The 18,236-nt window shown below is 38.9% G+C and overlaps 1 protein-coding gene across 2 annotated transcripts in view; it reads right to left on the bottom strand.

Moving 5' to 3' along the window:
- COL19A1 (collagen type XIX alpha 1 chain) overlaps positions 1-18,236 on the bottom strand; it is a 183,476-nt gene that overhangs the window by 95,706 nt on the left and 69,534 nt on the right. For both annotated transcript variants that reach the window (XM_062608143.1, XM_062608142.1), the window contains exon 13: positions 5,468-5,521. In XM_062608143.1, the coding sequence (XP_062464127.1) occupies positions 5,468-5,521 (54 nt within the window). The remainder of the gene's footprint in view (positions 1-5,467; positions 5,522-18,236) is intronic.

Genomic DNA, 18,236 nt, shown 5'->3' with positions numbered 1-18,236 from the left:
AGACAACAGAACTATACTTGATCCACAGAGCAGCCTTAAAATCTAAATTTAAACAACAGCTTCAGAGTCACCGAGCTGTATACATTGGGATACTTCTTTTAATTTAGCAATGTATTTTCAAGGCTGCAAACCATATACTATTATTCAGCTTGTCTCATGTGCTTTCACATATTGCCATTGCTCTATTCTTGTTAATGTCATTCAAAACTTCAAATTACTATACTACCAGAATTTTCTGGCTCATGATCAATGCCTACTATCCCCTTATACTTTTGCTCCTACCAGAATCCTCAAGCTCCAGATATAATTACAGTTCCCAACTTCATACTTTGAAGCAACAGGACTCTTCCTTTCCTATCCAAATATTTCCTTACAATGCCAAGAGATACTAAGAGAGTCCTAAGAGACTTTGAGATTAGAGAAACAGACCATGAGGGTGTGAAGGTAAATAACTGTTACTATCTTATCAAGACATTTGATCCCTTTAAAAATGTTTGTGCTTCCGCTTCTTTTCCCACAAGCAGAAAAATTTAAAGGTCTGGTATGTATTCTGTCTTTCCATTTGAAACCTATCTGTTTTTCCATTGCTCACTTAACTTCAGAGGTCCATCCTTTGGCATCAGGTATGTAAAGTGTAACAACACCTTATGTAGGAAAGTTTTCTAAAAGTCACTTAGGGTACTGACTTTCAAAGCAGGAGGAAAAAAAATAAATAAAAAATTAGTGAATCATATAGTTTAAGAGATTATAAACTAGATTTTAATTTCAGGGCACTTTTTAAACTTTCTTTTTCTCCAATTTTTATGAAAGATGTTATTCTTCCCCTACATATGCATGACACGTGTTGATATATATGACATTTTTTTTTATTTTCACCTCCTTTTGCTAAGGGATTTAATTTATGTCAGCAAAACAGTAGTTGGACTGATCAAGTCGACATAACTCCAAAAGGAGTCTAAAACTTTCAATGACAAAGATTTTTCTTTCCAATTCAGTTCGACTGACAAGCATATGAATATAACATAGATCTTACTTCACAATTTCATGGATATTTGTATTGCAAATTTGTCCTTATTCCATATGGGATATGATCAGAGACAGATAGAATCAACTAGGCTGGAAAAGACCTCTAAGATCATCAAGACCAACCATAACCCAAAGACTGCCAAGCACACCACTAAACCATGTCACTAAGGGCAAAATGATCTCCCCTCATGGCTGCCCCTCATGATCTCCACTCAAAGTCACACCCATCTACCCTCCATAGTGGCCTACTTTGTACAGCTGCCACCCCCCATCTACCCACACAGCCCACAGCTGCCCCTGCTCTCCCCTCCCAACTACCCCTCATGAGCACCCTTCACAAAGTCCACTCACAAGCTCCCCTCACGAACATCCCCCATGACTGCCCCCCAAAACTCCCCTCCCAAACCCCCCTCACGAGCTCCCCTCATGCCTGCCTCTCATGAACTCCCCTCATGACTGCCTCTCACGAGCTCCCCTCATGACTGCCCCTCACGAGCTCCCCTCATGACTGCCTCTCACGAGCTCCCCTCATGACTGCCCCTCACGAGCTCCCCTTACACCTGCCCCTCACGAGCTCTGCTCATGACTGCCTCTCATTAGCTCCCCTCATGAATGCCCCCCATTAGCTCCCCTCATGACTGCCCCTCACAAACTCCTCTCATGAACCCTCCTTACGCCTGCCCCTCATGAGCTCTCCTCACAAGTTCCCCTCACACCCGCCCCTCACAAGCTCACCCCACAAGCTCCCCTCACAACTGTCCCTCTCAACTGCCCCTCACAAGCTCCCCTCACGCCTGCCTCTCACAAGCTCCCCTAATGACTGCCCCTCATTAGCTCTCCTCACAAGCTCCTCTCATGACTGTCCCTCACACCTGCCCCCCATGAGCACCCCTCATGACTGCCCCTCACAACCTCCCCTAACAACTGCCCCTGTAGGCTGCTCCCCGCCCTTCATGGACATCCCTCCACTCCCCTCATGACCTTCCCTATCCAATAGTCAAAATGTTACTTATCTCACTACATGTAATGAGGGACTGAGTGGCCCACAATTAAGCCATTCCACTTGATGCCTACTCATTCAAATTGAGCAAATGACTAGTTTGCCCTCTCCAAAGTGTGTATGTCAGTGGACTTGATGGAGAATAAACTGATTTCTTTCAGGCAATGTGTCTGTGAATCGCCACTTGTTACAGCGATACAAATGACAGCATTATAAACGTCAAGTGGCTAAAAAAGTCTTAAGGGATAAACCAGAGATACTACTCAAACAAACTCACTGCTCATATTATACAAGCAAATACCTGCTTACAGATGTAATGTGAACACATACCACAGGAGGACTACATTAGCAGTATATTATGTTATTTATAACCACTCCTTAAGAGCTAAAAACAATGGCAATCCCATTACTAGTATTTATAGTAAGCATTCATGCTGTCAGATGGATTTTGAATAATGTCCCAGACTGGGACACGGTATTGTAGATCTTGGCACAGATTCCTGGAGTGATAAACTGGGAGATGTGCAGAGCAGTTAAATATATTCACAGTTCCTGCATCCAAACCTGGTTCTCAATGAGATTAACTGGCTCAGTTAGCACAACCAGTGAGGGATAAGGAAATTAAGCTTTTTAGATATCTCTTCAACATTACAGAAAATCTAGTTGCCAAATCAGATCTGGTTTCCCCTCTGCCATGCTACTTCATTTCAGCAAGAACTTTTTGTACAGCTAGGAAAATGCAAGTGGTAACAGCAAGCAAAATTGTTCTGTGACACCTACTTTGCTGATTTTGATTAAAATAAATTCCAATCTGTTTCTACCATTTGTGCAAGATAAAATGTTCAGTCATCATTTTCGAGTTTTTCACTTGTGAGTATGGAAGCTCTGACTCCTCCAGGCAGAGACAACAGCTGCCAGCAGCCGGTACCACTAGCTTTAAGTGTTTTCAGGCGTTCTTTGTGCAGCACTGCAGATTACACCCATGTAAGCAGATTAACTTGATTATTTCAGAAATATCGGATGTTACATTTCTTTATGTGGAATGAGTTTGAGAGACACTGATAGCAACCAAGAGCCAATGACACACAGTCCTTTAAATTTAAACTTAATGACTGACATCTCCATGCACAGTGATAACTGAATCCAAAGCATTTTATGTAAGTGTGGTTGTTAAAATGGAAGTATGTGTGGATTCAAACAATATTACATTGCCTTGCACAATTTTACTTCCAAAATATTTTAATGAGAGTTCCCATGATGATAATCTACCATTTCTTGACACATTACAATAGTTCAGTAAGTATTTAAAAATATAGAGGTCCAGTATTTCACTCTTTCACAGTGCCACTATGTAAAATATGTTCTAGAGTTCACCAGATACTTGGTATACCTTACTCTTCCTAAAAGGTTTATGGAACAAGATCCCATGTAGTAAAAGAGATCGTGTAAGACCAACACAGAAATGTCCCAAGAGCTATGGAAAGAAACACAGATGTATTTTTTCCATGCTGTCAGCATATATGTATGCGTGACTGAAGTATATGGTTCACCTTTACAGACAGGCAGGCTACAAGAGAATACCTCTCTGAATACCTAAACGTAGTTTCAGCTCAGTACACAGTATATGTTTTCTTATGGAGGACATCAGATATTAGTCAAAAATAGCCCAATAGCATTAAATTATAACAAATTACAATAGGAAAAATATTTTTATGTTTACAGTGCACATAGAAAGCTAGATCACATAAAAAGTGTCATAATTATGTAGTCTGTTTTACTGTATTTTCAGTAGACCCAGCTATGCTGTCATAGCATTTTTTGGGTCAAATGCTGACCCTTTACTCTTTTGGCAAAGTTGCTTAAAAAATCTTTGCTGCATGTTTTTTTCCAAATCCTGTGTCTGGATTCCAGTCCTAATGCCAGTCATTCCCCACACAATTTGGACAGTCAGGTTCAGATCCCTCTGAGATGCTTTCTGCCTTCAACTCTGATGATTTGCAATAGGAGACCCAACAGTATCCTGAATTAAAACCTTAACCCAGGTTGACCCCCAACTAGGTCAAGGAGAAGGCAGGAAGGGAAGGAGGGGATAAAGAAAACTGCTGGCTTGCTTTACAAATCTAGTTTTTTTAATCTTGCTGTTGATTCAGGCTAGTTGGCCATTTTGTATTGTGTTGAAAATAAAAACCTGAATTTCTGCTTTCTCACCTTGTTTTAATATACAAAAAAAAAAATTTCAATCTTAAAATAAATTAGGCAAAAGTAAGGTGTATTGCTGGGCATGTCTATAGTGTTAGCTTAGGTTCAAGCTAGAATGTGAATTCAATGAGCAGGACTATCCAGTACTTTTAGACACAGATTCATGCTCTACCTCAGGCCAGACTAATTAACTAAGTAGGCAGTGAAATTTTAACTCAAAGTCTCTATGCCACATGGCACAGTGAGTGACTGTCCCAGTTTTGATTGGGATAGAGTTAATTTTCTTCCCAGAAGCTGGTATAGTGCTGTGGTTTTGATTTGGTGTGAGAACAATGCTGATAACACACCGATGTTTTGTTGTTGCTAAGTAGCACTTTAAATCAAGCACTTTACAGGTTCCCATGTTCTGTAGGAGCAAGAGAAAGGGCACAAGAAGTCGGGAGGGAGCACAGCCAGGATAGTTGATCCAAACTAGCAAAAAGGATATTCCATACCATAACACATCATGCCCAGTATGATGCCCAGCTGGAGGGAATTGCCTGAACACTGCTCCAGGTTGAGCTGAGTATCGGTCAGCGGTTGCGAGCAATTGTATTGTTATTCACTTGTGTTTCTTGGGGTTTATTTCCCTTTCTCTTTTCACTTTCATTGCAATTACTCTTATTACTATTATTATATTTTAGTTTACTTTAATTATTAAGCTGTTCTTATCTCAGCCCACAGGTTTAACCTTTTTCTGATTGTCCCCATCCTACAGGGGTGCAGGGTTGGAGTGAGAGAGTGAGCTGGGGTTAAGCCACAACAGAGACTCATGGAGCTCACCCAGGAATGGCTAGCGGCCTGTATGTTTTGCTTTTCAGAAACCAAGGCTCCAGGCCTAGCTATACCCTTCCTCCAGAAATACTCTCTTTTCCAGCAGATTATCCAACCAGGAATGATTCTCATCTATACTGTGTTGCTTTAATCCCCACACTTGTTTCAGTTTTGCTCATGAGCCCTCAGCCTTCAGAAATATCATGGGACCTACCACATCCTTACTCACAGCTCCTCTGTCCAACTTGAAGCCCTAAGTACTCCTATCTCACCTGAATGAATCTTTTTCTTGCCCCATCATCTTGTGGATGTTACCTCTCCTGGTGTATATGTTTTCAAAATCCATCCTGACACAAATTCTAAATTTCATTGCTTAACCATCCCTCCCAAAAGTTTGTAACTTGACTGTTTCATTATCATTCAGTTTACCTCTCTTCCATGAACGCCTTCTGGTCCTGGTTCTCCTTTATCTCCTTTTTCACCCTAAAAGAATGAATATATATTTTATTTCATATAGAAGACAAATAATAACCCATGATGCTTTTTAACAGGAAAAATATTTTAAGATTCTTGTCTGTTCTACATGAAGTGCTACATATACATTGCTGACTGCACAAGTAAAAGTATTTCTTACATTCCAACAGAAATTCTTTCCAAATAAATGCCTCTGAAAAATGTCTAGCGCTCTGAGAGCTACAGTTATCTGTACTTCACAGCCCCACTGAACGCCCACAAAGACACACCACAGAAAAACATTCTTGGGCCTCACAGTGCTCCAAGAACATGGTGGGGAAAAAGAAATTTACACTGGGCAAGTTTTGCTTTTGAAAATCTTAACATTGACATAAGATTAATTGTTTTCATTCTGAGGCTGTTTTTTTAATCATTAATTCTTGTTATATCTTACAACAAAACTGTTCTCAGTATGATAATTTGTCTTTGACCCATACTGGTGTATGGTTCACAGATCACGTCTGTAAAATGGAAAAAACTTATGTGCTGAAAATTTTCTCACAAGTATGAATATGAACAAGATGACGAATCAAAAGAAAAAAATGGTGGAAAGTATCCTTCAGAAGCAACTATACAGGCTGGTTCCTGTGTTTGCTCATGAAACACTGACTACAAAACACAATATTCTTTCTAGGATACATAGAGGGATTCAGTTCTGTGTTATCTCTAACTACCATGCTATTCTAGTCAACATATTTCATCAAAGCAAACAAAATACACTTGCTTAAGAAGCATAATTTAAGGAGAATGCCTTCCAGAACCAACAAGTCCAAAATGCTTTATAATTGTATCTCTGTTACTAGACTGAACTTTGTTAAATTATAAAAGTAACTTAATTCTGATAAAAGCACAGGAACTTACTTTAGTAGTAGAATCAAAGCTCTTCATATCAACAAAAGAAAGCAAACAGCCCTACACTGAATTTCCATTGTCTCCAGAGGACTACATTTGTCTGAGCAGAATCTATTCATTATGTCAGCATCATTTTCATAATTCTGTTAGGTAAATGGTATTGAACTGAGATCATTCAGCTAACTCCATTTGTGACACAGCCCTGATTCAGAGCTATTCCTCCAGTGGCAAGGACAGAGGGCATTTCATCTAATAATCAGTTTTGCAAAATGAGTTTGTATGAGCTTTCCCAAACAACTGAAGCCTACTAACAAATTAGCAACAGAAAACTTTTAATTTAATAATTCCATGCACAAGATGGCTTTGCTAGTTCATTGTTTCCATGTTAATACATCTTGTTGATAAGCAAATGAATGCTACACATTAGCGTGAATCATACTGTTGTTTCCTTATGTATTGCCTGTCTTGCTTTAAAGATGCAAAAAAACCTCAAAACCAAACCAGAAATGTATGCATTTACTGCAAAGTTTAAATGACACCAAATAAGTATAAGAATTTAACACTGGTTATTTTGGTGTGATTAAACTATAAAATCCTCTTTTTTTAATGGATTAAGGCATTGGTTGAGACGGTAATTTTCTTTCACCTTTTTTTTCTTTCCAGTTTAAAAAAAGAACAAATGAACTCTCAAACTTACATTCTTTTTTTAAATAGCTCACTTAAACTTTTAGATGAAATTGCAAAAATGGCATTTTACTTTTCATCACTGTGACCCACCGGACATTTACTGCTGCTTTCAGGGTCTTTCAACCAGTTTTAGATACAGTTCTAGAATCTTGCAACAGCTACAAAGGTACAGTTGAATATTTGACATACTACCTCCTTATCCAAATCCATTTCTAGAACATTTAAAAATCATTTGAATTTACGGAACTGTTTTTTCTTCTATGATTTCTTTATCTGCTTTCATACTTTAACAGAAAATGATATAAACATGTACAGCTCTACTTCAGAATTAGTAGCATCCTGAACGTAAACGTATTATGTCATAATTTGCTATGCAACACCTACATTTACATAAAAACCTAAGTAGAGAGCCGAAGCCAAAAGATGATCCTTTCCTCACCCTTGCTTATCATTTGCCTTAATGTTAGATGGGCAGCATGTATAGAAGACTTAAATTTGAGATGTTTGTCAGTTTCTTAGACAAAATGATAAAAAGCACCCTCTGGTAATGAGCCTCAGACCTCTGCGGAGTCCCAAGAACCATGGGCATTCTGCCAGGTATGGGATTTTACTATGAATATATTCTGATTTTTTAATGGACTAATGATTTGTCCTTGCCAAGCCTGTTGTAGGGAATGTCCATGTTCTCTATGAAGCCAGAGTTCAAACAAAACAGAGGTCCAATTTTTACAATTTATTCTCATGAAAACTGAGCCAAGTCACACTCATTTCTGCCTTTGTGGAATACACTATACAGCATAATTAACAGCTTCAAATCTAGCCAATTTGCAGAATTGCTGAAGCCACTTTCCAGTGTAGAGGCTTTTAATAATCAACATTGTGGTGTACTGCATAGATTAACAAAAAAGAGAGAAAAATGTGTTAATGACTTTTATATCTAATGTTCCTGCCTGCTTGTACTATATTCAGATGAGACAGTTAAAGACTATTTCTTACAAAAACAAGATGACAAAAGTCTGGAAGTGCCTTGCTGTGATTATTTGTTAACTAAAACTAATCCAACATAAACGGAATGATTTTTATTTCTTTGGGTGCATTCTGCTTTCAATTGCCCAAGAGGAACAAGCTGATGGGATTGCCCAGTATAATCACTGGGAGGAATTCAGTCTGCTCTGTGTAATAGCAGATACGCTGAATTCAGTGGTAATTGAATTCCTTAATTAAACTCAATCCTTAATTAGAGCCAGGGCTTCATGCATGGCCTCTGCAAGATGAGAGAACCAGCCTCCAACTCACCTGTCCACTTTAAGGCTATCTCATTATCCTTGCATGCTATTTCCTGCTTATTTTAAAAGCTCAGAGTGGATACCTTATAAATGTTAACTCCTGAAATTCCACAATTTTACCCTATGTATCTTTAAGATAGCTATGTGACTGTTCTTTTAAAAATACTCTTCTGTGTTTTGCTACAGCTCTGTCTCAGCAGAATGCTCTAAGTGAATTTGCTTTTCTTGCAACCATTTCTCTATAGCTTCTTTTAAATTGAACCCAGCTTATAGTAAATCTTACTGAGTTTTCCTAAATAAGTTATGAATTTAAAAATCAGCATCTCCAGTGTAAAAAACTCCTATAGTTCTTTTTGGTTTTGCTTACAGATGTCTGGAGAGCTGGGGTTATGAAGGGCTCCATTCTAAAAATATTATTGACTGACCTGTAACCCTTTGCCAAATGTGGGATAGTATACTTCAGGAAGGCAGCAATACTCAGAGCAAAGTACCTCAGGGCTGCTGAGAAACTATACCATTTAAAATGAGTGGAAATCAAGGCAGACTAATGATTTTGTCTTAGTTCAGACTGGGAGGAAATATGCAAGGGAACAAAAGGGTGACACAAAAAGCTTATTTTCCAACAGGCTGTAACCCTGCACCACATAAGACTATCCTAACTAACCTAGCCTAACTAACCTAGCCTAACCTACACAAGGGTCAGAAAGAGACAGTATGAAACATTGCAGAAATATACTTCTATTTCTGGTAAACTAAAATCAATAGTGATGACCTGGAAGAACATCACCATGAAGCCTGTGTCTTCCCAAACCTGCCTATTTAGGATACTCAGACACAGCAAGAAAGCGAAGATCACAAAGCCTTGTAGTCACCAGGAATGCAGAAAGCTCGGTAGATACACTTAGCAAGAATCTGTGACCAAAAACTTCTGATTCTAAACTCTTGTGAAAGAGCCCCATGTGACAGGTGTCATGCCTGACCAAGCCAGATAGCATGTCAGGAGAAAGATCTTTCCTTCCTGCTTCACTTACATAGACTGAGCAATTCTGAAGATGTTCATATCAGCTAACTACTGATTAGTGTCAGTGCATCATGTTTCTAAGTTAGCTCCAAGCATTTCTTAGCCAGAGAGACTAGGCAAAAGCAAACTACTACCTCAAATGAGTCCAAAATTGTAGGCACAGAATGAGAATGGTATGAAGCCAGACCAGCCCATGGCTCCAAAACTGCACTGATTAATCGCCTTTTTCTGTCAGCAGGAACAAGGCAGCCATCCATTTTTATTCTTCAGAGAAAAACCTTAAAAAGCAAAATGACTTTGACCAGTCAGAACAGTAATTAAAAAAAAATAAATAAATCAAGTCCAATAAATGTTACAGTGTAGTGCTCTCCAAATGGAGAAATCAAATGCACAAACCCCAAATAATCCCTGTAGCACTCTGCAGAAAAGGATCTGAGGATTATCATGGATCACATAGTGAGTAGGAGTCTGTAACGCAAAGCTAGTTTTAAAAGGCTTACCCCCAATTTCCATTTGCCAAATGCAAACTGAAGTTCTGCTTCACTTGCCAATGTTAAGAACAGTGAAAAACTGCGTCTAGTTGAGAGGACCATAGTTTTCGTGGAACTTCGTCAACCTTTAGGTATCTGCTTTTCTCCACAGCGGAATGATAGGGAGCTTGAAAAAAGCAGATAGAAGGGAAGAAGGAACATATCCCACTGATACGGGAAAGAATGCTATGAATGGGACAGTAAGTTTTCCATGACAATAATACAAATAACGGGTTTAATTTGTAGCCAAAAAGATTTGGGGGATGGGAGTAGGAGGAGATGGAAAACTGGGGTTAAAAAGGCAGAAAATTAGTGCAACAATCTATTTAAGAATAGAGTGAAATCGCCTTAGCTGTAGAATTTGCTGAAGAGTTCTCTAGATAGACTTGATAATACACGTCTTTATGGGGTGAAGGAGATATAATCCTGTACACTCGTCTAGGATAACATCTCCTGTAGACTGGTCCTTGGTTCTGCTATGACTGCTCTCTCTTGGAAAATGTGACACAGTCAGATGTTAAAATAGTTTTACCTTTTCTTGGAATGATGTCCTTGTTAAGTAATAATTACAGTATTTTAGTAGGCACATAGAATCACAGAATAGTTAGGGTTGGAAAGGGCCTTAAGATTATCGAGTTCGAACTCCCCTGCTGTCTGATGCCCCTGACATCTCACACTAGACCATGACACCCAAGGCTTTATCAAAACTGGCCTTGAATACTGCCAGGGATGGAGCATTTACCACATGTCTTAAGGAGTCAAAATTCTCTCATTTAATAAATTCTCTTTTTTTCATGAAGGCATTGAAAGACAAATAAACATTAATTCAAATGCCAGCAATGTAAAGGATAACAAAATGACTGAGCTGTTTATACTGTCACTGTGCCATTACCACCAAGCACAGTGATTGAATGGAATATGTTCAGAGATAAAGAATTGCAAAATAGAAATAAAACCAAACAACACAGAAAAAAACGGAGTGGACAGTTAAATGCATTCTGAAGAGCTAGCAACTCCTTTAGATTGAAGGCCTTTATCCATATTTGATCAAGTCACATAACTTAGGTGTACTTTTGCATTCTTCACAAAAGCTAGATTCTTACATTGCAACATCTACAAACACGTATTTCTAGAATAGTCATTCAGCCCGGAGAAGTCTCTAGGGAGGCCTTCTAACAGTACCTAAGGGGGCATACAAGAAAGCAGGAGAAGGACTCTTTACAAGGGTAGGTAGTGACAGGACAAGGAGGACTGGCTTTAAGCTGAAACAGGGTATATTTAAATCAGATATTAGGAATAAATTCATCCCTATAAGGATGGTGAGGCACTGGAGCAGGTTGCCCAGAGAAGCTGTGGCTGCCCCATCCCTGGCAGTGTTCAAGGCCAGGTTGGACGGAGCTTTGAGCAACCTGGTCTAGGGGAAGGTGTCCCTCCCTTGTCATGGGAATTAGAACTAGATGACCTCTTAAGTCCCTTCCAACCCAAACCATTCTGTGATTCTGTGAATTCCATGGCATCCTGGCAAGCAACAAAGTGCCCTGAGTTACAGCCTTAATGAAGTATTTTCTTGTGTAGCCTACACAACTATGATCTACTTGAGAACTAAGCCTTCAAAAAACTCAAATTCTATTTTTTCACATCTAGAAAAAGCCACAGTAAGGCTACCAGCAATGCCTTATTGAAAACACAAATGAACAATCCTTTGATCTCTTAACATGCTCCTTATATATCTCTGAATCTCACCTTGGGCCTTACTCTCAACATAACCCTATCTTGTGGAAATCTGCTTAACATTCTCTGATTCTGACCCAGAGAGAGTAGTTAAGATCATTTATGAAATAATAAAAAACATTAAATTATACTGTGATAAGCAAAAAAAAGAGTATATATATGTAGAATAGTACATATCATACATTTTCATCTAATACACGTGTTAGGGTAAAAAAAATATAAAGACACAACCTTGTCCATTTGAATGGTAGTAGACAGCCAGTGCAAGAAGAAAAATTACTCAGATTTTGGATAACTTCTGCTTGCTACAATTTATCAAGACTAACCATGATCTAACATTTAGCTTTGTTATTCAATAAAAAAATACCTCAAAGGAATGCACTCAGGTTTAAGATGCTCACACTGCCTTGGCTTTTTGCCACATGAAATTTTGCTGTTGTGGTTTGCTGACTTTGTCCTGTATGCTATCCTGCCATCGTTCATCTGCAATCACCATTTCATCGAATTCTTTTTTTTCCTTCAAAACTTTCAATAGCACAGAGGGAAAAACCCAAACAAAATCAATGCTCTTTTTGATAAGTCATTTGATCATATATTCCCAGACTTAAATTGAAAGAAAATTCTTAACCCAAGATTAAACTTTTAATCATACAAATAAGAACAATAATATACTCCGAAGCACGAACTACCTGAAAGCAGAGTTTCAGTCTTCTAGATAATATGTATTCTTAACATCCCCTTGAATATATTAATACTCTCTTCAGTGAAAGTACAATCAGTAAGGCAAAACATAAGGAGAAGTTGCTAAGGTTTTCCATGGTGATCTTCATTTGCAAATGCTACTTGGTATTTACATGAAGATGCTTTATTGGATGCAAATAGATTTCTAAAATAACTCAAAGCTCCCCCCCAAAATATTATGTTTATTTTGAGAAATTGTATAGAATCATAGAATAGTTAGGGTTGGAAAGGACCTTAAGATCATCTAGTTCCAACCCCCCTGCCATGGGCAGGGACATCTCACCCAAGGCTTCGTCCAACCTGGCATTGAACACTGCCATGGATGGAGCATTCACAGCCTCCCTGGGCAACCTATTCCAGTGCCTCACCACCCTAACAGGAAAGAATTTCCTCCTTATATCCAATCTGAACTTCCCTTGTTTAAGTTTGAACCCATTACCCCTTGTCCTGTCACTACAGCTCCTAATGAAGAGTCCCTCCTCAGCATCCCTATAGGCTCCCTTCAGATACTGGAAGGCTGCTATGTGGTTTCCACGCAGCCTTCTCTTCTCCAGGCTGAACAGCCCCAACTTTCTCTATCTTCATCTGGGAGGTGCTCCAGTCCCCAGTCATCCTCGTGGTCCTCCTCTGGACTTGTTCCAACAGTTTCATGTCCTTTTTATGTTGAGGACACCAGAACTGCACACAATACTCCAGGTGAGGTCTCACGAGAGCAGAGTAGAGGGGCAGGATCACCTCCTTCGACCTGCAGGTAATGCTCCTTTTGATGCAGCCCAGGATACGGTTGGCTTTCTGGGCTGCAAGTGCACACTGATGTCGGCTCATGTTCATTTTCTCATCAACCAACACCCCGAACTCCTTCTCCGCAGGGCTGCTCTGAATTTCTTCTTTTCCCAACCTGTAGCTGTGCCTGGGATTGCTCTGACCCAGGTGTAGGACCTTGCACTTGACATGGTTAAACTTCATGAGGTTGGCATCAGCCCACCTCATAAGCGTGTCGAGGTCCCTCTGGATGGAATTCCTTTCCTCCAGTGTATCAAGCGAACCACAGAGCTTGGTGTCATTGGCAAACTTGCTGAGGGAGCACTCAATCCCACTGTCCATGTCACTGACAAAGATGTTGAACAAGACTAGTCCCCTTCTTGAAAATGGGGGTTATATTTCCCTTTTTCCAGTCGTCGGGAACTTCACCTGACTGCCATGATTTTATAAATATGATGGCCAGCGGCTTAGCAACTTCATTCGCCAGCTCCTTCAGGACAAGCAGATGGATTTCATCAGGTCCCATGGACTTGTGCACGTTCAGGTTTTTAAGATGGTCTCAAACCAGATCCTCTCCTACAGTGGGTGCAAGGTCTTCATTCTCACAGTCCCTGCGTGTACCTTCCAAGAGTTGGGTGGTGCAGTCAGAGCCTTTGCCAGTGAAGACCAAGGCAAAGAAGTCATTCAGAACCTCACCCTTCTCCAAATCCTGTGTAGCCAGTTCTCCCGATAGCTTCCAGACGGGGCCTACGTTGTCCCTAGTCTGTTTTTTATTCGCTACATACCTATAGAATCCCTTCCTTTCCGAACTATGACCCATCTTAAATCTTTTATTTTAATCGTAATATCTTTGGGATGAGAGAAATGGTCTGCTTGTCTTTGTACTGTGCCTAAGACAAGAATATCATAACACGTTTTGACTTGCACAAATACTTGAGCTTTCACAGAACTTTGCTCTTACATCGCTCACAAACAACACTAATAGTTGAACTTGGTGCCAAGTCTCCAGCACCAAATTCCATGATAAAATCTTCCGTATCTATCAATAGGTTAAAATCTAAAAAAGAAAAAAGCTGTCTCATGTAATGAGCACATTATTTCTCCCTTTCTTAAGTAAATATTACAAATGGATTTGACTTTCAGCTACAATTGTTTAAAATTCTATCTGTCTTTCAATGGGGAGGTTTCTGTTTATACTGGCTTTAGTGTTAGTGTTGAATGAAGATTTTTCCGTAGGAGGAATAAACGACTTTCTTTTCAAGGCTGGTCTCCTAAGGCAACCTAAAGCAAATCTGTTCATGTCAGCAGCTGACAAATAGTATTGCTTTCACAGAACGTACTATTTTTTAGACACCCATGCTTTCATGGTTTTGGTAAGCTAGTGCTATTGTTATTTAGACTCTAAAAGATGTTCTGCAGATGGCTAAAGCAACATCAAGTGTTTGCGCAAGCTGATGGATTGCTGTGTCTTTTCTGCAAAGGCCACACCTCTAGCTTTATTTCTGTCACATAACAACCAAAATAATGGCATTTATTATTATGACAACTATTAACTGTGCTCATCAGGCCCACACAGACAGCAGCATCAGTAACCTCTAGCTTCTTAGACTACATTAAGTAGTTTATTAAGGTCATGAAAATACATACTTTAGACAGGAAATTGGGGTTTTAATAAAGCCCTCATGAAGCCTGGTACAACATAAAGGTGTGATATGTTCAGTCTTCTGACGGATATTTATCAAAGAAGGAGCCTTGATCTGCGTTCAGACTAAGCACACCTTGCTCAGTCAGACTTCACTAAGGCCAGTCCAAAACACAGCTAGAAAAGTAGGAAATGGTTGACTTTTGCATAAAACTTACTAATTATAGATTTCAAGCCAGAAATTTTCTCTTTTTTTCAAGATGACGAAAACCCCCTTCCCTGGCAACTGTCCATACAACCAGCCCATAGTGTACCATGCATGAAAACAGTTGTCATATTTTGATTCTAGCTGGTCATCTGTGCAGTGAAGTGTGAAAAAAATCAATAGTTCTAATAAATAAATAATAAAATACAATAATATAAAATAAATACCTAAATAAATAGGTGAAAGAACATTCTGCAGCCTGCTGAATGGAAGGAAGCATCTTTAGAAAGGGCATCCTGGGAAATATGAGTATGTACTGGTTGGCTATTGATAACATAAGCAACATTAACAGTGGTCTTCAGTAAGTACATAAAACTCATAAAAGGGTACAGGACAAAACTTTATCTGTGCACAACATATATTGGCCTCACTCTTCAGGGAAGATAACAATATGCTCTCTGCAGACACCTAAGACAGCTCCACTTACTGTCACACATACTGCGCAGCACAAGAGAAGAGGATCTATGGAGCAAATGATGCAGAGTACTAGATGTTCACAGTATAATTACTGGAGTTATTCCAAACCTACCTTGCAGTAATTTTAGTCTGCTTTCATGACCTCAAGAGCCATTAGCAATTGCAGCACCTTAGGCTTGTTCCTGGAGTACGAGGTTTAGTTTAAAGGAATCAAACTGTTCTTCTCCAGCCACAAAAGACATCTATATAGGACTGCAGCACCTTCTGGTTATTAAAATATGCCTGTTCTGGAGTATCTTGGTTGCTGAAGAAAAGCCAGACAGCATTCTGGAGAAACAGAATCTGCTGGGATACAACCCAGTAAACAGAGGCTTTTTTTTTTTTTGCTCAGAACAGTTCCCTGATTTATTTACTTTACTAGGTACAAAACAAACAGTTGCACAGGGACACTGGGGACAGGAAGAAGCATCTGGAAAGAGATGTTGAGGGAAGACTCTTTTTATCATTGACAGTATTACATTAACAAGTATCAACTATTGCTAAGTGGAGGATAAAAAAAGTGCTTTGGAGAATTAAATACAGTTAAACATATATGTTACTGACTTTTCAGTACTAACATCTACATCTGTCTCTGCTTCCCCCATTCACCATATAGCAAGTTTTAATTTTGGTATATTAATGAAGAAAGGTGCTGTGTTCACCTGTTTTACAGTGACCAATATAAGTAGCTGCTTCATTGCTTCTTTCAACACACCATTCATGAATTGTAATTCTTTTGCTAATTGCAAATAACTCACTCAAAATTGCAAGAGCCCATTTAGGAAGCCTACTGACTCAAACATGTTTTTTGGTTTTTTTTTTTTTATTTTGTTGGGTTTTGGGGGGGTTTTGTTTGTCTGTTTGTTACGGGTTTTTTTTTTAGAAAAAAAAAAAAGAGGCTAGATTTAGGTTAAATATAAGGAAGAAGTTCTTTACTGTGAGGGTGGTGAGGCACTGGAATAGGTTGCCCAAGGATGTTGTGGATGCCCCGTCCCTGGAAGTGTTCCAGCCAGGTTGAACAGGGCTTTGAGCAACCTGGCCTAGTGGAAGTTGTTCCAGCCTCTGGCTGTGGGGAAAGAATTAGGTGATCTAAAATTAAGGTCCCTTCCAATCCAAACTATTCTATAATTCTACGATTTCATCTGCAAATTTACTTGCTCATATTCATGGCTGTTTTAGAAATATCACATAAAACAATTTTTTAAGAAGCCTCACAATATAAGGCTAAAATATAAAAACTACAAGGCTGCATGAGTATATATGCAATTTATGCTAAATGATGTTTTCTATTATTATTTTATTGGATTTTCCTATTGCCTATTCTCATTAGGAACCTGTCAGTACTCTCTTTTTCATAAAGAGTAATCCTCTGCAACAGTGCATACAACATAACCTGACAGCAGCAGCTGCAATGTGCTGATGGCCTCCTTGCTGTGGAGCCCTTCAGCTCAGCCTTACACCGTATCTTTGCCAGCAACTCCTAAGAGCTACCTCCCATTTGAAAGAAAGGAGACTCACATGCCAAGACCTCTATTCAGTTCATTATCTTAAAGTTCATACACCGCACCCGCCAGCGAGGATTCAGTCTATTGCTGTAACTCCTCCTTTCTCCAGAGCCTTCTTTCTGGCTTAAAGTTCTTTGTAAAGAAGTTTTTCTTCAATAACTGCATTTCAGTAAATCAAAAGAATTAAGTCAGGACTGACATAATTTAGAAATCTACTACTTGGTATGTTACTAAACATTTTTGTGATTGTATTATATTTCCCTGAAGGAGATAATGTATTCTAGTGCATCCATGAATATGTATGTAAACATACAAGCATATTAGTATAAATAGAATCACAGTAAATGTGCACTTTCAACTGGAAATTGAGGAAATACACTCAGAGGTAAACCTATCACCAGATTGCCAAGACTACACGACTCACAAAGACTCACAAAACACCGAGAAATTACAGCCAAATGAAACTACTTTAATTTTTAATCCCAACTAACTATAAAACCATATCAGTGATACTACCTTAAGTTATCCAGAACCCATGAGATCCATAAGGAGCTGAAGTATTCATACTACACTGGACCTACAATGTTTCTCACAGCACTTTCAGTTAAAGACAACTCTTTCCTCAAAGATTATGCAAAGATATTAGTGAAATGGAAGCAGCCTTTGGAAAAGTAAAATAGGCAAAGAGAACATAGATGCCTACACAGCAGGAAAGGTAATCTATGAGCCAGAAAAAAGGGAAGAGAGAAGGCACAGATAAACAATAACAAGTTACAGAAATAGCAAACAGATTAAAACAACAACAAAAAAAAAAAACACAAAAAAACAAACAAACTCTTAACACCAAAAAAAAAAAAAAAAAGGAAACAGGAATAAAAAAACGAGTTTGTACAAAAATGACTGGATGTTGAATTTCAGTCAGATCTGTTTCTCTGAGACTATTGTGTGGAAACATTCATAAAATGGGCTATTTCCAGGTCTCTCTCTGAACCAACTGAGGTCACATTTAGTTTGCAAATTAATTCTGCTCTGGCATTCCTTATCTTTTGACATAGCAGCCATAGTTTTAAATTCAGTCTGTTCAGATTAATAAATGGGAAACAACAAAAATCATCTGTCATAATTAATTATAAGACCTTTCAACAAATATAATATGTGGAGTTAGAAGGGAGAATATTTTAATTCACAGGAATGAGCTTTATCACTT

Source organism: Pezoporus occidentalis, unplaced genomic scaffold, assembly GCF_034315485.1.
Source record: "Pezoporus occidentalis ecotype Australia unplaced genomic scaffold, CSIRO_AGI_Poc_V1 ctg13, whole genome shotgun sequence".
NCBI lineage: Eukaryota > Metazoa > Chordata > Aves > Psittaciformes > Psittacidae > Pezoporus > Pezoporus occidentalis.
Note: the sequence above shows the minus strand (reverse complement) of the source record. Positions and strands in the feature narration are given on the sequence as shown.